At 42.3% G+C, this 25,587-nt stretch overlaps 1 protein-coding gene across 3 annotated transcripts in view; it reads right to left on the bottom strand.

Moving 5' to 3' along the window:
• Positions 1–25,587, bottom strand: part of LOC120371825 (H(+)/Cl(-) exchange transporter 5) — a 105,168-nt gene that overhangs the window by 3,416 nt on the left and 76,165 nt on the right. For all 3 annotated transcript variants that reach the window (XM_039488121.1, XM_039488122.1, XM_039488123.1), the window contains 9 exons: positions 18,226–18,377; positions 15,782–15,881; positions 14,084–14,271; positions 12,915–13,037; positions 12,147–12,353; positions 10,035–10,115; positions 7,974–8,516; positions 5,042–5,228; positions 1,205–1,603 (listed from right to left, as the gene is read on the bottom strand). In XM_039488121.1, the coding sequence (XP_039344055.1) occupies positions 1,205–1,603; positions 5,042–5,228; positions 7,974–8,516; positions 10,035–10,115; positions 12,147–12,353; positions 12,915–13,037; positions 14,084–14,271; positions 15,782–15,881; positions 18,226–18,377 (1,980 nt within the window). The remainder of the gene's footprint in view (positions 1–1,204; positions 1,604–5,041; positions 5,229–7,973; positions 8,517–10,034; positions 10,116–12,146; positions 12,354–12,914; positions 13,038–14,083; positions 14,272–15,781; positions 15,882–18,225; positions 18,378–25,587) is intronic.

The following is a 25,587-nucleotide window of genomic DNA, read 5'->3' as shown; positions in this document are numbered from 1 at the left end:
TACAGAGTCTCTCACTAACACAGGCATGAACAGGGCTGGTTCACACAGATCTGGGTCCACCATATCAAGCTACATTAGGGGGCTCAAGAGAATGTGTTTGCTCTGCCTGCTCAAACTCCTCTGCCATGCCAGGCAAAAGGATTCCATCCCACAGAGGGCACCAACAGGTAGTACACCCAGAGACAGTGCCTGTGTTCATGAAGTTGAGGGCAGAGTAGGTGAGGAGTTCCTGATAAGCAGGAGGGTAAGGGGAATTTGCAACATGCCCCAGACAGTGCTGTGATGAAGGAGGCATAATCCTTATTTCTCAAGCTCTGGGTCAACACAAAGGCCTGGTCTACACTGCGGGGAGGGGAAGAGCGGAAATCCATCTAAGATACGCAACTTCAACTATGAGAATAGCGTAGCTGAAGTTGACGCATCTTAGATCGAATTAAAATTACTTACTTCGTGTCCTTGCGGCGTGGGATCGATGGCCGCGGCTCCCCCATCGACTTTACTTCTGCCTCTCGCACTGCTGGAGTTCAGAAGTCGATGGGAGAGCGATTGGGGATCGATTTATCGTGTCTACACTACATGCAATAAATCGATCCCCGATAGATCGATGGCTACCCGTCGATCCAGCGGGTAGTGTAGACGTACCCAAAGCTGCTCACACTGCCCACCAAGCAGCACTGAAGCATGACACGCAACTAGCACATTAGCCTTTCAACCTGTCCCTGGTGGAGTGGAGGTTGATGGGAACCTCGTGACTTTGATCCTCCATCTGCGCACCATCTCAAACGGCCATGGGTTTGATGAAACACTGACCCACTCTTTCAAATGCATCTTGGGTTTTGTTTTTAAGTGCACGGAACCAACAATACTCCAACCACATTGAAGCTTAGCTGCAGAAAGTGTCTTTCAAAAATAAGTTAGCCAATAAAATAAAATATTTTTAGTTGCTGCTGGGCCAAAGCCTTATTCTCCATGGCAGTGCTCTTGCTGCGTTGATTTAGTCAAACACACACACTGAGTAGCACTTTGCGCACCAAGGCTCAGGGTGATGGAAGTTACATGCCCTGATCACAGGCACTGCATAATGGCAAGGTTCACTGAAGCCTACATCTACAGCACTCTATTTAACAAGTTGTAACTGGTGACATTTAGGTGTCTCTCACAGCAATGCTTTTATCCACATTGCATTCCGCCTTGGTTCTCTTACCAATTGAAATGATGAGATCTCGCCGGAGGACAAATCCGACCAGCCTCTGGGACTCCCGGGACACCACCACCGGATAGCCGCTGTAAGTGGTTTCATTGATTATGGCCTCTACATCCTCTACCGTCATGCTGTCCTGTGTGAGGACAGTCAGAACAGGGTCATTCCGGCGTGGCTTCATTACGTCCATGGCGAGAGTCTTGTGCGAGAACTCCTCCTTGGCTTCTAGGAAGGGGTAGCCATTGAGACGAATATGGGCGTCATAGATGCCCTCCCGTCCAATTGCATCTGCCACCCACTTGCTAGTCATGGCGGCAGCCATTAGAGGAACAATGTATTCTAGTCCACCGGTAAGCTCAAACATAATAACCACCAGCGACACAGTCATACGGGTTACTCCACCTGCAAAGCAGAACACAAGTCTCAGAGTTTGACACACTCCTAGGGATTCCCAACAAGAGCTCCCTTGTTTCTGATGTGCAATGTAGGCATACTACACTAAAGTCAGCTCTGCTATCATGAGGATATAGCAGATGGACATCCCCAGTCTTCACATTCTACAGACAGCTAGGACATCATTTTCAAGGTTACACTGGAAAACAAATGTGAACATAGGTAAATGTTACTTAATTACAAAATGTCCATGCTTTACAGCAGATTGGTTATACGTTTTAGTCCGGATTATAGGAGTCATTAAGTTTGTTTTGGATAGATCTGCTTCTCAGTGTCACTTAAATTCCATGAAGCCAGGAGCCAGAGTTGTTCCTCTGACTCTCCCATAATACACAGAAGTAGCCCCAAGGAACCACACACATTCATATCAGCTGGTTGGGCATACTTCTGATCTGGACTGTTGCCTCATGTTTTTGTGGACAGAATCATGTAATTCAGTGGGTCTGCTATCATGAGGAACTAACAACCTCTGAAATGTGTCTGATATTTACATTGGTTTAGTAAGTTATTTCTTTTGACAGTTTAGATTTACATTATCAAATTTCCCAGCAAGCGGGAACTGAGAACCATTAGTTAGTAATAAATATACATGCATCTACACACTAATATTTTTATATATAAAAATAAAATACCAACTGGTGTTTCTTAGTCCCAGCTTGCTGGAAAGTTGTTCATTGTTCCTTGACAAGAGTACAAAAATTGTTCACACACATGCAGAGTACAGATCTGAAACACCTCATAACCACAAGGACAGATAACTGTTTATGATCCGTTACTTTCTTTCAGGCTGGTGTTCTGCCAAGCCAGGTGGCATTCTGACTCTGTCACTGTTGCCATCTTCAGTTCCTTGGACAGCCATGGGAGGATACAAATGGCTTTTTAACTGCTTCGGTTTAGCTACACACAGGCATGAACACTGGGAAATACACACACCGGTTTTCAAAGCAAAATGGATAAAAAACATTCAGAAGAGCCTGAGTGACCTAAGCTCCTAAGTCACTTTTGAAAATGGCACTTAGGCTCCTTTGAAAATTTTAACCAATGAAGCTACCTTCTTGAGTTCTGAGTCCCCATAGCTACTTCTAAAGCTTTGGTTTTTTTACTTTTACATTTTACAATATGGGAGTTTTTCCTCCAGTAACGGTCTTCTGCTTTAAGTGCCATCTCCACTTCAGCATTTGTCCACCAGTGACAAAGACCATTAAAAACAACCATGTTTATTTAATGCTATTGCTTATTACTACATATTGAGTACTCTGCCAACAGTGGAAGTGACTGACTGATCCACCGCCAAGAAGATTGATAATGTTCTAAAATAGCATGTTTACACACCTCCTATTTTACACAGCTTCTCCAAAGTCAGGGAAGTAGTTTAGATTTCAACAACAAATGCATTACTCCTTTTTCCTGACAGAACCCCAACACCAGAACAGTCCCCAAACTGTGGGGCGTACCCCCTTGGGGGTGCAAAGGAATGTTGGGGGGCATGGCAGGGCCCCGGCCAGGCCCCACAGTGGGGTGGGAAGGGAGCGCCACCCAGCCCCACTCTGCCCTCCGCTCTGTTCCAGCCCCAGAACCGCCCATGGTTCTGCTCCCAGCCCTAGACCTTCCCCCAGCTGCAGCCCCAGCCTTGGCCCCTGGCTCCCAGCCCAGCCGCAGCTCCAGCCCCAGCATCAGCCAATTGCCCCAACTGTGGTCCTGCTCTCAGCCCTGGCTCCCGGAGGGGGGGGAAGGGTGCAACATAAAAAGTTTGGGGGCCACTGGGCTAAAAGTAAGTATTCTGAGTTTTTAGACACGTGTCCCCTCTGAAAACAGCAGCAGCAGGACCGAGATAAATCTAAACTTCCAGGGTTTGCTCCACTACTTCCACTTGGATGCGTTAACTGAAGTTGGTGTGACTTGTGATGAAAACCAAAGGCACAACAGATCTTTGGAAAGCATAAGGCACATTGTAATAGGATGAAATTTAATAGTGAAAAGTGCAAGGTCATACATTTAGGGATTAATAACAAGAGCTATTGTTATAAGCTGAGGAGGCATCAGTTGGAAGTAACAGAGGAGGAGAAGGACCTCAGAGTATTGGTTGATCACAGGATGACTATGAACTGCCAATGTGATATGGCCGTGAAAAAAAGCTAATGCGGTCTTGGGATGCATCAGGTGAGATATTTCCAGTAGAGATAAGGAGGTGTTAGTACCGTTATACAAGGTACTGGTGAGAGCTCATCTAGAATATTGTGTGCAGTTCTGCTCTCTCATGTTTAAGAAGGATGAATTCAAACTGGAACAGGTACAGAGAAGGGCTACTAGGATGATCCGAGGAATGGAAAACCTGTCACATGAAAGGAGACTCAAAGAGCTTGGCTTGTTAAGCATAACCAAAAGAAGGCTGAGGGGGGATATGATTGCTCTCTATAAATATATCAGAGGAGTTTATGGAGGGGATGGTATAATGGGATAGCCTAATTTTGGCAATTAATTCATCTTTGACTACTAGCGGTAAATATGCCCAATGGCTTGCGATGGGATGGGATCTGAGTTACTACAGAGAATTCTTTCCTGGGTGTCTGGCCGGTGAGTCTTGCCCACATGCTCAGGGTTTAGCTGATTGCCAGATTTGGGGTCGGGAAGGAATTTTCCTCCAGGGCAGATTGGCTGAAGCCCTGGGGTTTTTTTGCCTTCCTCTGCAGCATGGGGTATGGGTCACTTGCTGGAAGATTCTCTGCACCTTGAAGTCTTTAAACCATGATTTGAGGACTTCAATGGATCAGACACAGGTTTGATACAGGAGTGGGTGGGTAGGTGAGATTCTGTGGCCTGCATTGTGCAGGAGGTCAGACTAGATGATCATAATGGTCTCTTCTGACCTTATAGTCTATGATTCTATGATTGCAGCCCATTAGATGGGAATTGTGTCCCAGGATAGAACCCAGTCAGATATGCTCCTACTTCACAAAAGGGATTTTTGTTAAATGGATGAAATGCTCCCAAAAACCCACAACAGAGTACATGAAACAAGAATTGTACCATGAAGCAGAAAGGCTGACAGAAGGACTGAACGCCTAGAGAAAGGCTTAAAATCAATTAGGTTGACCAGGGATTTAAGTATTTATTCAGGAAATTCTCACTGAAGTGTTTCATCTAATTTCCAAGGACATCCTGGTGCAGATTAGACCAGGCAGAAATATGATCAATACATTATGCATTACAAAGTACAGTTTTAAAGAGCTTCCTCTCTCCAGATAACAGCAGTTTCAAAGTCAACAAAATTAGTAGCATTTCGCACAAAATCATTTCTCTGCAACTCTGAAGGCAGCTCTGTAGATAACTGACAAAGTATCACACTAAGTTTTGGCTTTAAACTAGCAGCAAATATTTATTGCTTACCTAGACATGCTGCAGCACCAACCATTGCATAAAGGCCAGGAGTGATGCAATCAGCCCCTTGACTGCACCAGCCACTGAAGATAGTCCAGTCATGGTGATAATAAGCCAGCTGCTCCATTCCTACACCTAGTAGTCTGCCTACTATGGCACCAACCGCCATGCTGGGAATGAAGAGACCCGAAGGGACCTACCAAAAAAATCCAACACATCAGTGTAAGGTAAAGGCATGTTTGCAACAGTAAGTCAACATACACGGGGGTAACAGACATAAGTTGAACACAGAATCAATTTGGCAATCATCGTCAACTATGATTGTTGGCAATAATCGTCAAACTATGTACTGATCTGCTCCCTGCAGAGGGAAGGATACATACTGTACTGACACTGCTAGGACATCCTGAATGAACAGGTAAAATACGTCTACGGTGCCTAACTGGATAATGCAGTCCTTACTGTTGCATTCATTCTCAGCTCCCTACGTAATCAACTGTACTTACCTGTCACTCACACCTGAAACCGTGCAAGAGCACTGCTGTAAAGAACCTTGCTTTAGCTTGAGGAGCCGACAACTGATCATTTCAGGAAACGCAGAAGAACTGAATGAGATGGACATTATGCTTTACAATATCACCCCCGGCCCGCGCCCCATTTAAAGGAAAGACATGGGAGCATTCAACATCCCAGAGGAAGGTTTAGGTACCACACACTGCCCCCTTTCCTGTCTTACGCTTCCACCATTAGTTTGCACTCCCATGAAAATGTGTATGCTAGGCTCAAATCTTAAGCCATGTACATTGTTTATAACAACTCTGTGGTGACACAGCACCAAAACACAATCGCAGATTGAAAAGGACATCTTATTGTGAGATAGGCTGTTCCAGAGCCCGTCTTCATTTCTTTGTTGGGGTTTACTTACACTATGGTGGATTATACCTGCATACATAAAGTACCCCCCTACACCCAGGATTTGTTACCATATATACCTGGTTACTGTTGCTCTGTTTAATAAGTTTCTAATAAGCCATTGTCCAATGAGAATAACAAAATAGCTACACACACAATATATATTAGTGTTCCCCTATGCCTCTCCAGCTGGACAACTGCTGTATGTGGTCATATGTGAAACACCTGAACAGAGTGAAAATTCCACCACTAAAAATAGAAAAATCCCTCTTCCCAGCATGAAAAAACATCTAACTGAGCCTTGCCACAGTGGTCCCCAGAATAAGGTCTTACAGGGACCATTAGTAATTCTCACAGCCATATTCACATCATTTACTCTGACATGAAGTACAAAGTGCTTTCAGTCAAACTGTCAGACTAGCTGAAAGCATCACATCCTTTTTCTCATACATTTGAGCACTGTCCACTGTAGCAAAGGACCATTTCACTGTAACATTAAAGGGAAAGTTGTTTTGCATATATTTAGTGATTCATAAATTTGCCATTAGTGGAATTAGATGGTCACTTTTCAAATACTGGGAAAAAGAACCGTAGTTTGCAGTCCAGCATCTCAAATTCGCCCCCTTCAGTTTCTTATGAGGAAGCCTCCAAGTGCATTATAATTTTAGTGGCTCAAAAGGTTGCCAATGAATAAGCATGAAAGGTTCTCACATCTGATACTAAAAGCTTTTTTATTTTTTCAAAATAATTAAAACCACTCATAACCGGTGTCAAAGCAATCATGTCCAAAGGAGGGCATTTCAAATTAACTATCTTAAGAAATGACCATTTAAAATAACTCAAGCTGAAGACGACCCCCAGGGACTACATTTTTATAAGAGTGCACTTTGATTCTGCAAAAAATGCAGAAGCTGGAAGGGTGAGAATTTAAGTTGCGATTGTGCATACAATTAACTTAATGTTTTATACGTGCAACTACACTCAGGTTCAAGTCTAAGCCTCTAAAACCAAGACAATTCAGAACTGTGCTTGTTACTCCAATTTTAAGTAATCTCAAGAAGTGGGTGTGGCAGAGGTGGAGATGCTATGTGAATATTATGTAGCCTGGTCAGTGAGGTGAGATTGTTGTACATTGGGTTGTAAGACTTATACCCTTAATAGTGGCTATGGATAAAACAAGTAGGAAAGCAACCCATTGGATCTAGATGAGCAGCCTCCCAGCAAACACTGGGGGCAATTACAAGATGGTGGCATACTTCTAGCATGAAGTATTTTGCCAGGCTGGGAGCCTGCACGTCAAAAAGATACTAATCAATGAAAGCCTTTTCAGGAGAAGGTGAGTCAACTGTCAGGAGCTGTCAGGAAGACAGGCTGGCACAGGGAAAGACTCTGCAGAGGAGTCTGAAGGCATCGAGGCCTTCCCCCCAGATCCAAGGAAACGGTAAGTCACAGGGAAAGGCTGGCATGCATATCCACTGGTTTATTGCTTTTGAGATCTGTTTTCTCTGAAATGCCTTTGCTTTGAAAAGGCTGCCCGGTTACTGGATACCACTTGCTCCTGGGGGAAAGAGATCCACAAGCACTGATAAGTCAGGCCTGCTGTGATGATCACAGGGGACTGCAGGCAAGGCCTGGTTTGAGAGAATCACATGATACTTTTAAAGACAGGTGATGGCTCACAGCCTGAGAGGGATGCACTCAAAGAAACCAACAGCGGTGAGAGGTGCACTTAGCCCAGTAATTGTGACAGTGGAGTGTCACAAAACACTGCTAAGAGTAACCCTGCTAACTACCAATAACTGGGCACAATTAGAGGAGTTTAGAATGGGGGTAAAATTTGCAAGAGCATATTAGTCACTTCGCATGAGGTCAGTCCCACTGAAAGTCCATGGGATGTAGGCTATTAAGTGATTAAGGCTAATTTGAAAATAACATTTAGAAAGACTGAGTTTCACTTTCTCCCAATTCTTTACAAAAGGCATGGATTTGAATCTTCCTACCTGCATACCATTTTACACGTCATTCTCACCTTCATGCCAAAAGTGAATATGGTGATGAAGACTTTTAGGATAAGGGCCAAAGCCAGCTGCCACATCGCTGTGTAGACTCCTGGGCCAGCGGCTCGGTCCGGCAGATCATCCCCTGTGGTGCTGTTGAAGTCATTCACATACTCGCAGAGCTTGGAGAAATCTAGGAGCCCACAGTCATTGAACAGCTCAGAAATCAGCTCACTGGTGCTCATACGGGTATACTCATTGGGGAAAGCCAGAACAGCCGTGATGGCAGTCACAACAAGCACCTCCAGCACAGGATACTTGCCAAGCTTGGTTGTCTTACGTCTTCTGCACCAGGCAATGTTGCTGCGAATAAAGAAAGATCCCCAAAGACCACCAAAGATTCCCAAAAGGATGAATGGCACAAGCTCCAGAAGATGCCAAGGTGTGTGAAACTCCACGTAAAACAGAACCAGGCGGCTATTTCCAAAAGGGTTGATGGAGCGCAGGGTGAACGCTGCTACCAGGGCGGCAAAGAAAGATCTCCACAGCGTCTTGAGGGGAAAATAATAACTCACCTAAAAAGGGGGGGAAGCAGATTCAGTCATTTATTGTAAACTGACATTAATTACTGCCCAATAAGAGCTACCATTGCATAAAGTAGGGTTAAGGACTCTAATGTAGAAGGTTGGTGCAAGATTCCTTACCTATAACACAGTACTGTATATATAAACAGCCATATTATACTCAACGCATTACACACATGCATAGAGTAGTCTTTATACTAGTGTTTCCATACTGTACGCTAAAGATAAATTGTTGTTTTACTCAATGAACCACCAAGCATTCTAAAACTTAAAAAAATTGGCTACTTAAAATTCCAAATTGGCCTAGTAGTAAGCCATGGAACAGTCAAGCTACTGCTTCATTCAAAAAGAACACCCTTTTATATAGTAAAGTGACACATGAATGGCATAGTAGCCCTGAGCGCACCATGTGTGTACCCTACTGATACTATTCACTGGAGACTTCAAACTACTTCCACATTTTGGGATTAAGTCATAGGATTTTCAAGCTGTATTTACAACGAACACATGTTAATGAAAGATTATTTCAGAGGTGCAATCGATAGAGATACTAGGCAGAATGGAGAATTCTTTCCAAAACATGGTATAAGGTTCTGGGCTTGAAAATATAAAGGTGGCAATGCTTTTTATTTAGTAAGGGGCATCTAGATGGCCTCACTGATTAATACCTATGTCTTATACCAGGTACCCAGGCCTGATCTGGAGTTCCAATCTTGACTGGTCGCATGGAAGAGAAGTTTTGTGGTCAATCTGATCATTTGTGGGTATTTGCTGCATAGAAAGCCATCCCCATCAGGGTAAGTGAATATTACTTTGAGAATGTTGTGGTACAAACTGCTGACGGCTGGAGCTGAATGTCTGGTTACATATCACTGATTAGTTTGGCATGCTGCATCAGAGCTGAGCTGTAAGATAGTTGCTAGAGTGGCTACCATGATCTTACCACTCAGAACAGGAATGAGAGGATTGCTAATCATAACATTAAATTCTTAAAAGGGTAGCAATGATCTATTCCATTTATGTGGCTTGTGGCCTCTCCAAAAAACTCAACTAAATTAAAAGTCTCCTTGGAGAGAACCAAGACTGGGTTATCAGGGTGGATATAGATTAAGATTGAGGTACATCATCAGGTTTTTTTGGGGATGGGGGGTGGGCAGGGGAGTAGTGCGAGACAGTTTGGGAAACAAGACTATGAAAACTGCGGGGGTCACTGGTCAGTACTGGCGTGCAATGGCACAGCTGTGTGGGGGAATTATCAGTATTGCTGTAAAAATAAAGACACAAATTCACATCCTTCAGAAGTAACCTTTCAAGACTCGAAGCATTCAGCTGACACTCACAAGCATTCATGTTGCTTAGCTGACTCATATAAATATTCCAAATGATATTTAACTGTGTATGCTTCAAAACAGCCATGGAGGGGATTGAAATGCTTTATGTTTAAAGAGCAGGAACAGTTAGTATGAGTGCAACAAAACTTGCCAGGAGTAAATACAAAGTTTAGATTACCTCTTCCAGACTAAACAATACCCCTCCAATTGGTGCACCAAAAGCTACGGACACGCCAGCGGCTGCAGCAGCTGACAAAACCTAAATCAAGAGGTTAAAAGTCATACATGGACAATAGTTGTATTACTCCTTTGTTCAAGTAGGTACATTTTGTACAACTCAGATTTCTATTGTATAGCTCACCTAACATCTGAATTGATTTAAAATATGACCACAGTAAACAGGTGAAATGACCTAAATAAACTGGATATTATTCCATAATTTACTACAAAAAAGTTATCATTAACATTTAAACAGCTCTCTATTCTCAAACTTGGTAGTATCAGTGTAGTTTACAATTACCTCCTTCCTCAAATTTCATGTTCTATGTGTGTCTTGGAAAAAGGTTCAGTACAAAGTCACAATCACATCTCAATATCAAACACAAAAAGGTATTTTCTTGTTAATTCTACAAACAACAATCACATGGCTATCTTTTATCTTACACCTTTTATCCAGTTTCCTAGAAATAATTAATTCATGGAATTCTAAACAAGAGACTGCGTGGAGTCATTCATGATGCACCCCTACCTCGATATAACGCGGTCCTCAGGAGACAAAAAAAATCTCACCGTGTTATAGATGAGACTGCATTATATCGAACTTGATTTGGCCCCCCCGTTCCTTGTTCCCTGACCGCCCCCTCCAGAGACCCCCGTCCCTAATCACCCCCAGGACCCCACCCCCTACCCAACCTCCTTGCTCCCTGACTGCTCCAACACCTATCCACGCCTCCCACCCCCGACAGGCACTCACCGGCTGTGGCGGGAAGCGGAGTGACATGGCCCCAGCCCGCTCCACTCCGCCACCTTCCAGCCGCGTCGCTCCGCTTCCCGCTGCAGGTGAGTGCAGAGAGGTTGGGGGGAAGGATACCCCCCATACTCACCTGCAGCAGGAAGCGGAGCACCGCAGTTGGGAACTGGAGGAGTGGAGCAGGCTGGGGCCAGGTTGCTCCGCTTCCGCCGAGGGCAGGGGGGATCCCTTCCCGCAAGCGACACGGCTGGGGCTGGGGCGAGGGAAGTGGAGCGGACTGTTCCCAGCCCCCCACTAATCCCCCAGGCCCCCAAAAGTGCGCCCCCCACAGCTCCTGCCTCCCAGACCCGGGGGGTGGGGGGGAGAAGAGACGCCCTGACCGCCCCCGAGACCCTCTGCCCCTTATCCAACCCCTCGGCCCTGGCCCAGCACCCTTAACACGCTGCTCAGAGCAGGGTGTCAGAGCTTTACTGTGTTGTAGGTGAGGTCGTGTTATATCGGGGTAGAGGTGTACTTAAAATTGTGTCCTAAAGGTGTTGTATTTATGGTTGCCAAAAGATAATCCAGACAAGGCGATACTAGGTATCTCAGTCATCACTTTCCAAGAGTTGCCATAAAATGTCATAGGAACTTATGGAATATATCTCCAATTTATTTAGGTCAGTTCACCAGTTTACTGTGGTCATATTTTAAATCAATTTAGATCTCAGAATTCTCTCCTGAACTAGTTAGGCTCTTAAAATGCACTTATCTCCATGGTATTTGAGTGTCAGATGGCCCAATACCTCAGCCTGTACTTGGACAGGAGTAGACACTACTTAACCTAAGTCCACAGAGCACTACTTGTGCAAGTATTATAACTCAAGGGCTGCAGAATTGGGCTCAAAGCAAATTTATATCACTTGCTAATACTTATTTCACAAACCAGAAAAATCTCTACCCTATGTACATTGTGGAAAAGTATCATTTCCTGGTAGAAATATTTTCACAGGAGAAGCCAAACACAAATAATTTTTGCCCCAAGTGTTGCGTTATATTAAGAAATTGGTGCTAGATTCCTTACCTATCAGAAAGATATATATTTAAACAGCAATATTATACTCAATATATTACACATGCACAGAATAGCCTTCATATTAGTATGTAAAGATAATTGTTTTACTCAATGATTTGCAGAACCACCATTCTAAAAATTTTAAAAATTGGCTACTTATATTCCAAATTGGCCTAGAAATAATAGTAAGCCATTCAGCACCCAGTGCAAAGCCCACAAATCTTCCCCTGCAGTTTTTAAACAAGATTACAGTATCTTTGTTTTACCTCTCTGCGCTTGGCCTCATTTTTCCTGTATTTGGTGAAAAGGTGACACAAGATGTTTCCACAACAGCAAGCTACATGCACCAAGGGGCCCTCTTTCCCCAAACTCAAGCCAGACGATACTGCCAACACCAAGGTAACAGTTTTGATTATCAGGGTCCACTTGCCCAAATAGCCTCTAATGATGAAACCACTCAAGATCGTTTTGATCTGAAAGTCAAAGCAAAGTTTTACAGCCTTTCATTCAAACATTTGGTGTGGAAACTGACGATCTCTATTTTATCAGAAGCCCACTATGCTTTCAAGGACTTTGTTTTACACCTTTATTAAACACTTTATAGTTGCTAAACAGTTTATTTCTTTCATATTTTCACTGAAAGTGAAACAAAGTTAACTGTTTGGTCACTGACACCAGCTAATCTCTGCTGAGCTGCTGGCTAGTATACATTCTAAGTGCTATACAAACAGTAGTGTTTAAGTTCTGTAATGACATGCTGATGGGAAAGGTGCTTTTAAAAATATTTTTGCAGTCATTTCTTGGAGACATGGGAGACTAGTTATATTTTAACACTGCAATTTGAAATGAAACAAAAAGTTGGACCATTCTGTTCTTTTCTAGTTTTACATTTTAAAAAAAAGTGCAATTTTCCATGGTATTGTCGTCTTCTGATGAACAATTACATCCCTCCTCTATCCCAGAAGCAACCTTTAGCCAAACGATGGGAAATATTTCAGACTGCTTTGTTTGAGGAAAGTGACAGTCAGACTCACCTCTGGGATTCCTGAGCCACAAGCATAAGGTGCAAATCCCCGGACCAGCAACACTGCAAGGAGAGAGAATACCAGGGCCCAGAGAACATACATGAAGTAATTGAGAATGTATGCAAATGCCCCCTGCAATGGAGAAAAAAATTGCTTGATTTAGACTTTCACCCTCAATCACAAGCACATTGTCTATGAAATATTTAGAGAGATTGACGGGGAGGAAGGGAAGCATGTAGAATGTGTGTTTTATACGGGTGACCGCTTAATACCGGCAAGCCAGTACACAAGCAGTGGGATATCTTGTGAGCATAGAGTACATTGGCTAATAAAGTGGACCATGTGGCTTTAAGGACAGGCTTAACTTATAGGATAAAGATATACACCACTATTTAAACAAATATGAATGTCCTACTTATTAAACAAACTGGTACAGAACACAAGCTCTTAATCCTGTTCTAAAAAAAACAAACAGCAAATTCTGCATTGCCCTAAAAAGATTTAAAACTATGCAAAAAACCCTTTGCGAGGCCAAGAACTCAAATGTGTGTTAGCACACTGATACCTTTACACAATGTAATAACTTTTCAGCTTCCCTCACTGGATAGAACATAAACATAACTAGGCTTGGAAGGATTAATTTTTATTGGCAAATGTCGGTAAACATCAATTTCACTATATGCACCCAAACTGACAAAATATTTCTATCAATAATAATCAAAATTTACAGATAGGCAAAGAGAAATACTACTTGAGAAGTTTGATCTGAGGATATTTACTTGATATATTTTGCCATGTGATTTTGAAAATTTGCATCTCAACAATTAGCGAGCTTTAAGTTTTGAATCTCTGTCTGTCACAAAATAATTGTCTGACATCCAATTGTCTGACACACCCCATAGTTTTATGCAATTGTGAAAATTTAAAAAAATGCTTACAAATAAACATTGATGTTATCCATCAAAATTATTAAAAAAATATTTAAAAAAACAAATTTGCCAAGCCTAAACATAAAGCAGTGGAGTTATTTTTATTCATACAACTGAAAAATGCCAGCATTGGGTGCTAAGATTGATGGACACTTCAGGCTTGAAGTATGCTTGCTTTACAGCAATAAACCCTGTGACTAAGTAAATGTGCAAAAAATAGACCAACAATTCATTCTTTTTACACCTCACCTCTCCATGGCCAATTATAAGCTGTGACCAGCTCTCCCACTCTGGGCACTTATCCCTATCCTCAAAGGTTGTCTCATTGGAGTTCCAGCAGCAGTGTTCATGGTTAAACCAGAAGCCTGACAGACACAGCCCTTCTTTCAAATCTGTCATCCAGTGGGCAGAGATATCTATCAGACCAGCTAGAGAACCTAATGTGAAAAAGAAGATAAAAAAATTAGGAATGATCTCAGAGACTGCTGGGATTTCCTGTACGTTACATCTCCTGTGGCATTCTGGTACATTTACCATAGGGCCAAACACAACCCTTGCAGTATTTACTTACATTCATACAATTTATGTTTGTTCTTTGAAGAGCTAAAGAGAAGATTCACCTATGGATGTTTTTAAATGTGTGTTGGAGAAAAGTGCCCCAATATTTCAACATTTGACAGACAAAAATTGCACCAAGTCCCACCCCAGGCATCAGAACATAATTCATTTTGTTTAGCAGGTAAGTTTTTTTAACATAAATATGGTGTGGCAGATAATTTTTGAGGTACAGAAGGGATAAGATCACATTTATGGAGCACCTAAACAAAAAAGGTCTCATGCTCTCTACAGCACTTACGCACTAAATCTACTCTTATACTAACAACATTGACTCTGGGGCACGAGCAATGTAGGACTTGAAAGAAGCCATTTCCAATAGCCACTAGAAACCAAGAAAGTCACAGGTACGTGCCAAATGGAAGTAGGAGAAAGTTGGTAAGGAAACATGGTCTATGTTTTTGGGGTGATATTCCCATGATCCCTAACATCCTTAGAACAGATGCCTTCAGATGAGTTGTCCCCCACTTCCAACACTGCAGGAAACGTCACATGTTTAATTACCAAGGTGGTGACCATGAATGGAGTCAACCTGATCTATATCAGTAAATCTGGGTACAATATATTCCAGAGGTCATGCTAGATGTTTAGCAATACTCTTCCAATGCACATTAATGAAAAAGGGCCACAACGAAGTATAATTTCCATGTGTCAATAGGTAAATTTTCTATGTAAATATGAATATATCCACATCATTTCTTGTAAGAGTTTAGCTGCTGCCTGTTGGTTTATCACTGTTCCACTGGCTCCAGTTGCTTCTGATGTAGTTTAAAGCTATCTGCAAATCGGTCTCTCTGAAAGGTCTGGGAACAGGCTACCTGAGAGCCCCTCCTCCTTACCTTTATCCCATTGCAGCAATTAAAAATGAGCAAAAAATCTCCTGCTGTCAGTCCCTGGAGTTGGCCTCTCCAGTGCTGACAGGCGAGCTCGGGGCCCCAAACTTTGGAACTTGCTCCCTTTGGCTGCTGGCCAGAGCCATTCTTTGGTGACTGACAGGGTATGATGAAGATGACACGTTTCTCTTTGATTTAGGATTTTCTCCTTGTTGGGCTGAGTCTTCTATTTGCAGTGGTAACAGCAAACTTAGTATGCCAGTAAGGGGGATTCTAGCTTGTTTGATTTTTGTATCATGACACGCAGTCACTATGGCTGTAAGTGCTGAAATATAATTTCATATTCCACTATAAAACCATGTAAGCAGAAATGGCAGCACTCATCTCTGGACCAGAAAGTCACAGGCTCTGGTCACACAAGAGTTTGGGTTAGGAGGAATCAATGCAGACACTATAGTGCAGGACTGGGAATTCATTTTAAACTGTATTGTCTTCTCACCTGCTAACAGCCCTATGAGGAGCATCAACAGCCAACCAGAGAAGGCATCGCTCACGCTGTGAATCAGGGCCCATGTTGACTCTTTACTTTTACTAGCAATCTGGAGGAAAGGTTTAAAAAGGCAGATATTAAACATTCTTTAGCAGACACACAGACAGATCTATTTCAGAAGCAGATGTTTTTAATTAATCCTGGAAAAATACTAATAGTAACATCAGGGTCTCTCCCACCAATACAAAAAATTCAGAGTTAAGGTTCAAACACTGTCCTTTAATCACATGATTGTACTCAGGAAATGCAGGGTTTCCAAAATCAAAACATCCAGTATTGCAAGCAATGCATTATGTAGAGTGGTTCAAGGACAATTAAGCTTCCCAAACCCAGGAAAATCAAAGAAAAGATTAAATCAAACTCTCACCTTAAATGTCTTTTCCCATTTAAACATACAAACTTGCATGTTATTCTTTAGTTCTCTCAAACCCAGCATTTTTACTATTAATAGGACTGTTGTCCTGAGCAGTTTGTGGAAACAGAACTACTTCAGAGCATTCCATGTCCACCTGTCATCATACCATGCACCCTCAATTAGTATACTAATTCCTAGATAGATACATATTTTTCAGCAGGGTACAAATGCTTAGTGTGTTCATTCTAGTCCCTTGACCGGGGAGGAATGACAGAGGATGGGCATTAATTTGAGCACTCAAGTAGACTCTGATCTGTGATAAACTCAATTCCTGAGATTGTCAAGACCTTGCGTGTGTGTATAAATCCCCATTAATGGAAAGGTTATTTCAACATGGCTTTTCAGGCCAGACATTTTGGTTCAGAGGTATTCAACTGTCCTGAGGAGGTCTCTTAATACTTAGACACAGTTCTGAGTCTCAAGATCAAGGTTGATAACTTCTTCTAAGGCTCTGCCCTATAAAGTTTACCTAACATTTGAGACTACTTTAAGTTTGTTCATCTTACTGCTCTTGAAGGCTGTATGAAAGGATCAAATGGGGGGTATTGAGCACACTAACAATTCTGATGCAAGTCCCAGTACATAGTCCATTATTCCTCCTGGGTAAAAGACCCATTGGCCAAACAACAAATCCCCATTACCTGGAATAAAAAAAGGTTAGCAGACACCTTTCTGGCTGAAGGATTTTAATTACTTGTTTCTTTAGATTTTGCCTTTTAGCAGCAAAAACCGAATTGTTTATGAGCATAGCTACTACTGATCCAGTGAGGCTGGGGGAGGGAGTTTTTGGAAAGGATAAATTATCTGCTGTAGGTTTCTTTTTATGGTTGCAATCTGATCTTTTTGGCCAGTTAGTAATTTTTGGTTTGACCTGGTCTGAATTTGTTTGTACAGAGGAGGTAGCACTATTAGCAGCGTGTCTGGGCATTTCTCAACGAGGCTATTCATGCCAATCTCCGGTTTTTCATTTTCTTTTCTATGCAATCCCTTTGGTTTAGTTCCCATCATAGACAGCGATGAAGGAGCTGTGGGGGTGGGAGGAATCATGCTTGAAGCATCTACACAGCTGCTTACAGAGTCTTTGAGTACTTGTTCCTCTTTGGGATAGTCTGAGCATCACACAAGATTGTCACCTTTCCCTGTGTTGACTGGCAGTCTTAGATTTGGGAAACTCCTCACTTGTTAAGACAGAGGCTACTGTGTCATGCTCAATGTAACTTTCAAAAGAATACTTTGGCGAACAGAGTTACATTTAATATGCTTAGGCCACTCACTGCCCTATAAAAAGCTTGCCAACAAGTGTCTTATGATACAGGAGCATGTCAGTGAGCTTAATTCCCCATTTAAGGCACTCTCTGCCATTCTAAACCAATTCCTTCACCACACACAACCAGAAAGCGCTGGGGAAGGAACTCATGAGTTACTTCACTTTAGTCTTCTCCAACAGAGAACATGTTTTCAAGGCTGAAAATTAATGGCTACATTTTTATTGTTTGATAATAGCCATTATGTGATCAAAAAAATCTCTCTCTTCCTTACAAACAAAACCATGTACATAGTATGTTCGCTATCTTCCTCAGTTCAGATATTATCCCCTAATAATAGTAATGCAGTTCCCAGAAACCTCCCACATCCTGGATGCAGAGAAACTCAGGAAAAGATGGGATAAATTCAGTTGGCTCAATTCCTCAATCCCGCGTGCCATTCCGAGAGACTAACAATCCTTGCACAGAGATGCAGGGCTCATACAGCTGGTACATTTTGATGTCTGGTAAAATTTTGTACCGCTTCCTTGGACTAAAAGATCACCTGTGGAATAGTGCTCGGGTCACTCACTGGGAGAAACCCCTCCACCTTCAGATACTCCTGTAAGTGTCCCAAGATTAAAGTATTCAGAGACAAGGAGATAGAGGTTTATATGCAGACAATTCTGCTTTGCACCACCAGCGAAAAGCAAAGCAACAAGAAACAAACTTACCTCTCTGTGCCTGTCCCGGTCTCTGGACTTTTCTCTCACCCAGTCTATAGTATTGAAATCTTCATAGGTACCCACACCAGGCAGAGGTTCCTCCAGAAAATCCATCATCTGGCTTGTGCCATTCATCCCTCCTCCATTGTATAAGGAGAACCCTGAAAATCAAAACGAATGAAAGGTAAGAGCATCTGCATTAATTCCAACATTCTCCACCTCTTAGGATGCCAATAGAGCTGATGAATGCAGTCCTAGGTAAAGGCAGGTAGTTATTCAATCACTCCTTGAGCACACAGATTTGTTGAGAGAACAAGTCAGCCTACCAGTGACTAAGTAGCGCAACGTACTCATGCATTAGATACGCTCGTGTTCTCAAAGACCATAGTGAATAATGGTTCACATCATAAAACCACCCTGTAACGTGACATAACCACAATTGTCTGTCCAAGGATGACCAAGGAACAATACAGAGTGGAGTGGGCTGGCATTAACGTCTGGCAGTAGCCACTGATATTAGTCCCTGGCTTTCATGAGTACGACCGACAATATCCCCTGGAGGGATTCATAACTATACCTTGCTGTATTGGGAAAGTGGAGAGCAACTTAGTCCTATTTAAAACTACAGCAAATATTTTCAAAAAATATCAAAAAATCAAAGTGTTACAGCTGGCAGAGCAGAGGATGAGCAGCCCTGGGAGCAAGTCCTGAGTGAGGTGTTCATTTGGTAGCTACTCCGACAGATTAGAGAGATGCGGGAGGCATAGGAAGCAAAAAGCATTAACCAAAAGGCTTCAAAAATTTACCCTACAAACCACTAACCCAAGACTCCTCAACAGGCTGATATACACTGGGGTGTCCCAAGCCACTTTGTCTCCTGCAGGCTGGAATGGAAGATCCTGGTCTGCAACCAACTGAACTCTGATCTCCCAGATAAAGCAATCCCTCCCAACACAACTAAATCCATTAATGCTGCACCTCATCACAAAAAGCAGCAGCTCCTAATAAATCAAGTGAAAATGGCCTCTCACCCCACAATAAATATATTTATAGCAACTCCGCACACAAATCAGCGTTGTGCAGCCCCGTCCTTGCAATAAATCCATTCATCGTAGATATTCCCTCCTCCCTGCAAGTCTCAGAGCCCTCTGCTCTGGTGGATGGATCCCTGCATAGCGCTCTGCAAACCCACCCACCCCTCTTCCTCCCAAAACACTCATCTGCTAAAAGCAGTACCTAGAGCAGCTGACCCTGAGGAGCAGCCCTGGGTTACGCTTCGCTTACACTTGGAAGAGAATCTCTCTCCTCCCAAATGTAAAGACTAGAATTATTGGGGGGGGAGGGGGAAGAGAAAGATCGATTTTTCGAGTCCTGGTGTTAAGACATCTTCAACCATCAGTATCACTGACCTATACAGAGTAGCATTTAAGAAAATGCATGCTAAAAACAGGAGGCAAGTAGGGAAAAGAGAAACAGCTCCATAATGAAGATGACAATAGCAGCAAGCAACATAATGCTAGAAAAAACAAAACCAACAAGAGATACTGCTGTGTATGAATTGTATTAGAGCACAGCAAAGAGGTCTCAACTGAGACTGGGACCTTGTTGTAATAGCCACTGTATATACACATACTAAGAGTTCATGCCTCCAGGAGCTGACAACCTAAATAGACAAGGTAAGACAAAGGGTGGGAAGGAAAACAGGCACAGAGGGGAAGTAAAATTATTTGCCCAAGGTGAAAAGATGAGAACACAACCCAGATCTCCTGACACTCGGTCCAGTAGCCTACCCATGTTCTCCCCCAAGAATAAAGCCACTGAACATGAAGCCAAGAGAAGAAAAGTGTGCCCCTTTGTGATGAGTCTGAAATGCATTCTCTCTTATGTGATAAAAATATAACTTCTCCACCTGCAAAATATTCATTAATCCATTGCTGCATTAATATTCTGTTTTAGAGAAAACTTAAATCACTTTTAATCTGAAAAAAGCCTTAAAACACATCAACCTAACATTTGTTCTCTGCCCCTTTGAAACGTGCTTCTTAAAGTGCTTTTTCACATGATTTGAAGATATGAAGGGGCTAGAACAAAGGGCGGGGGGAAGTAAAACAAAGGTCTTTTAAACCCTATCCAAGGAAATCAAGCGGCTTTTTTGACAGATTAATATATGTGGAACAAATTCTTCCTGTGTAAATCAGACCAAGCCTTCATTCCTTTATGTATGCAGGCACAAACCTTTGATCCTGGTCAATACCAGTGGATTCCTTTAATACTTACTCCATGTATTTTTTTCTTCTAAAGCCCACAGATGTTCAAGCAGCAAGGACTCCCCAGGTTACAATGAGAATTAAGTTAGTTAATGGAGATTTTACCCATGAATAATGGTGTTGCAGTCAGTTTTGCCTCCTTTAAGGAAGCTTTCATTTTACAGGCATTCCCTCTCATAAGTTTTCTCTACAGACCAAGTAATTCAAGGCTTCCCAATTCTTACTGAGGCCTCAGGTACTAGCTTTTAATCATTAATGAAATGAAAAATGTAATCGCAAGCTAAAGGCAAAAAGCACAATAAAATGTGCTCTTGGAAGGGTTGCTTGAAGAACTGTTACCAGCTAACAAATGCCGCTGAATGGTGGGTGTCAGGAGGCCCTGTAAGATGACTTCATACATGCTGACCTAGTTTATTGATTGCTAGATTAAGCTCATAAATGAGTATAGAGCATTTTCCTCCGCCCTCTGAAGATCACTTATTGTAGGAGAGAAAATGTTTCTGAAGAAACTACCTTAGAACCATGACTTACAGAAATTAATTTATGAACCACACATTCTGGAGCATTCTGTTGGCTGTAAGAGTACCCTTAAGGTGTTAGGACCCCTTGATTTTCTTTTACAGTCCTTACAAGAACATCCAGCAACATTTGTAACTTACAGAAGCACCCAAAGATTCTCAGACAGGTTGTATGGCAGAACATTCCAACACCTTTGCTAAAAGGAGGCATCTCATGCAGTGGAATGTCCAATATGCTGACTCTGGACAGAATGGACAAGGCAGGGGCATTAAGAGAAAGCTCTACTGGATGCCAGTGATGGCACTCCAGCTTTACACTCACCTGCAACTCTGCCCCAGGTATGGGGGGGATGTAGGGGGTAGATTGGTGATACACTCACTGCACTCTAAATTTGGAGAGTCAGAGCACATGTAAATGTATTATAAAGCAGCAGGAAGTTTCACAAATGAGTCTTCCAGTCACTGGAACACAGAATCTGGAGATCCCTTAAAAATATATATAATACAAATTGCTCTTTAGCAGCCCATCAACACCCAGGATTCCCCCAAACTCTGAAGCATTTAACAAAGCAAGTGCTAGTCCATGCAGTCCTCAGAACACAGACTCAGCAGCTAGTAAATCTATTATATGCTCACCCGGCGCAAGTACACTACTGTGATACAGCTCCCTTAAAGAGCTATCCAGAAAGGGTGTACTGCTCTATTATACAAGGAGTTCATAGATTCTGAAACCAAAAGGACCATTTTCATCATCTAGTCCAGGGGTGGGCAAACTTTTTGGCCCGAGGGCCACATCGAGATGCGAAACTGTATGGAGGGCCGGGTAGGGAAGGCTGTGCCTCCCCAAACAGCCTGGCCCCTGCCCACTATCCAACCCCTCCCACCTACTGGCCCCCTCAGAACCCCCCACTCATCCAACCTCCCCCCTCCTTGGCCCCTGACTGCCCTGTCCCAGGACTCCTGCCCCTAACTGCCCCCCGGGACTCCACCCGCTATCTCACTCCCCCCCCGCACCCCCTGCAGAACCTCTGCCCTATCCAACCACCTCCTGTTCCCCATCGCCTGACCGTCCCCCTGCCAGAACCTCCACCCCATCCAACCACCTCCTGCTCCCTGTCCCCTGACTACCGCCCCGAGATCACCTGCCCCTTAGCCAGCCCCCCAGCCCCATGGCTGCAGGGGAGGGGGAATTGCGAGGAAAGGGCCCAGGACTAGCCTCCCAGGCCAGGAGCTCAGGGGCCGGGCAAGACCGCTTGCAGGCCGTGGTTTGCCCACCTCTGATCTAGTCTGACCTCCTATATAAACAAAGAACAGAGAACTGCCCCAAAATAATTCCTAGAGTGGATCTTTTAGAAGAACATCCAATCTGGATTTAAAAGCTGGTAGCGAAACACCCACCACAGCCCTTGGTAAATTATTCCAATGGTTAAGTACACTCCTCATTTAAAACATACACCTCATGTCCAGTCTGAGTTTGTCTAGCTTCAACTTCCAGCCATTGTATCGTGTTATACCTTGCTCTGCTAGACTGAAGAGCCCACTATTAAATAGTTGTTCCACATGTCGGTACTCAGACTGTAATAAAGTCACCCCTTAACCATCTATTTGTTATGCTAAATAGATCTTTGATCATCATTCTAAGGCATGTTTTTAATCCTTTAATAATTTCTCGTGGCTCTTCTCTGACCTCTCTTTAATTTAGCAACATCCTTCTTGAACTGTGGGCATCAGAACCAGACAGGATTCCAGCAGCAGTTGCACCAGTGCCAAATACAGAGGTAAAATAACCTCTCTGCTCCTACTCGAGATTCCCCTGCTTATGCATCCCAGGATTGCATTAGCTCTTTTGGATGCAGCATCACATTAGGAGTTCGTATTCTATAGATTATCCACCACTGCTTCCCAGGACAGAGTTCTCCATCCTATAAGTATGGCCTACTTTCTTTGCTCCTAGATGTACACATTTACATTTAGCAGTTATAACATGCATATTGTTAGCTTGCACCCAGTTTACTAAGTGAACTATATCGCGCTGATTCAGTGACCTGTCCTCTTCATTATTTACCACTCCCACAATGTTTGTGTCATCCACAAATGATGAGTGATGAAAGAAAACAAAACCAAGTCATTGATAAAAGTGTTGAATAGTGTAGGGCCAAGAACCAATCCCTGACGGACCCTAAAGGAGAAATACCCACTTGATTCACCATTTAGTTACATTTTGAGACCAGCCAGTTTTTAATCCATTTAATGTGTGCTATATGAATTTTATATCATTCAAGTTTATCAAAATGTCATGTGGTACCAAGTCAAACCCCTTACAGAAGTTTAGAGCATATTACATCAACACTATTACCTTTACCAACCAAACTTGTAATCTTTGTCAAAAATAGGTAAATTAGTTTGACAGAATGTATTTTCCATGAACTCATGTTGATTTCTATGAATTACATTACTCTCCTTTAATTTTTTATTTATCGAGTCCTGTTTTAGCCACTCCATTATCTTGCCCAGAATCAATATTAGGCTGACTGGCCTATAATTACCCAAGTCATCCCATTTAACCTTTTTAAAAAACTGGCACATTAGCTATCTCCCAGTCTTCTGGAATTTCTCCAGTGCTCCAAGACTTACTGAAAATCACCATTAATGCTCCAACAAGTTTCTCAGCCAGCTCTTTCAAAACTCTTGGATGCAAGTTATCCAGACCTGCTGATTTTAAAATGTCTAACTTTAGTAGCTTCTGTTTAACATCTTCTAGAGATAGTAGTGGAATGGAAAAATCACCACCACCATATGAGAAGACTAAATCTGTTTTTTTCCCCCCAAATTCAGAACAGAAATATTTATTGAACACTTCTGCCTTTTCTACATTATTGCTAATTCTACCATTTCTATCTAGTAATAGATCAGTGCCACTGTCAGGATTCTTTTTGTTTCTAAAATATTTAAATAACTCCTTATTGCACTTAACTCAGCTGGTCATCGATTTCATCTTATGTCCCTACATTTCCCTTATCAATTTTCTACAATTCTTAACTTCTGATTAATATTCATTACTATTATCTTCCCCTTTCTTCCATTTGTTATTTTATTTTTTACAGCGACTTTTTCCCTAAAGCAAGTTTTTGTTGTTTTTTTTTTTTTAAAACCAGCACGGCTTTCTTCCTCAGTTGTGGGATTGGGGCTTTTGGGGCACCTAATAAGGTGTTCTTAAATTATTCCCAATTATCATTCACATTTTTCTTATTAAATTCTTCCTCCCAGCTAATTTGGCTCAGAATTGTTTTCAGATTTGTGAAATTGGCCCTATTAAAGCACTCTGTGTGTGTGTAATTATATATCTATATCTATATATCACTATTCTGGACTTTATTCTTCCTGGACATTTTAACTGATCAAGTCATGATCACTTGTACCTAAGCTACGATTACTTTTAGTTCTGTGATCAGTTCCAGAATTCAGAATATAGAACTCCCATGTTGGCTGCCAACACTTTTTAAGTTAAGAAAACATCTAGAATGTTTAGAAACTCCAAGGATGTTTTAGTATTGATGGCATGAGGCCTCCAGCATGTTACTCAAATTGAAGTCCCCCACGATCACAGGGGTTTTTTTCCTTACACATTACAGATAGGTGTATAAGGAGATGGTCATCCTATTCCCTAGTGGGGTCTGTAGCAAACATTGTACTTGATCTGTTATGACATTGATCCAGAAGCATTAGGGATAATTTTCTTCAAAGTTATCAGTGACTCGGAAACAAGTAATGCCATTTCTGACAGAGTGCCACTACCCTCCCCATTTCCCACCATCACTAGAGCCTTCCTAAATGGGTTATATAACCATTGATTTTAGCATTCCAATCATGTGAATCATCCCACCAGGTTTCAGTAATATCAACTAGATAGAATTTATGCTCATAAACGAGCAATTTCAATTCCTCTTGTCTGTTACCCTGAGCATTAGAGTATAGGCAATTAAAGAATTTTCTCTCTTTATGTCCTTCCTTTCCTTGGTTAATTTTGTTCAGCAAGAGTAGCGGTAGGAGAGAATTCACTCAATCTTCCATCAATTTGTGTGTACCAATAGACCAAGCCATGGTTTCAGAAGTCAGTTCAGCTACTTTTCATGGACAATTATAAATCAAATTAAAAAAAACAACACTTAGGGGAGGGAGAAGGAGAGGAAAAGGAGAGAATTACAACAGCTGAAATAAGCATTCAAATGTGTTTACTGTACTTATCAGACTGCACTGCAGTTTATACAGAATACTTTAAGAAAAATCATGATCCCCAAACCAGACAAACCTACAGTATCTTCCCAAACTCACTTCCCACAGGTTCTCAAGAAAGCCCCACAATCAATATCCTCCTCCCCAGTAAAAAGACTACCAGGTGAGTCTTGTAGCATACCTGTCCAGCACTGCAGAATGGCCTGTTTATCTTGCTTCATTTCATTTGGTACAAAACTGACTAGGTTTACAGCCAAATTTTCTGAAAACATTCACAGATTTTGTAAGCCTGATGTGAAACCCCTGTGCCTAATTTGCAAGGGTGCTGAGCACACCCAGTTTCCATTGGAAGC

This window comes from Mauremys reevesii, linkage group 9, assembly GCF_016161935.1.
Source record: "Mauremys reevesii isolate NIE-2019 linkage group 9, ASM1616193v1, whole genome shotgun sequence".
Classification (NCBI taxonomy): domain Eukaryota; kingdom Metazoa; phylum Chordata; order Testudines; family Geoemydidae; genus Mauremys; species Mauremys reevesii.
This window is presented reverse-complemented; position numbering and strand designations above follow the sequence as displayed.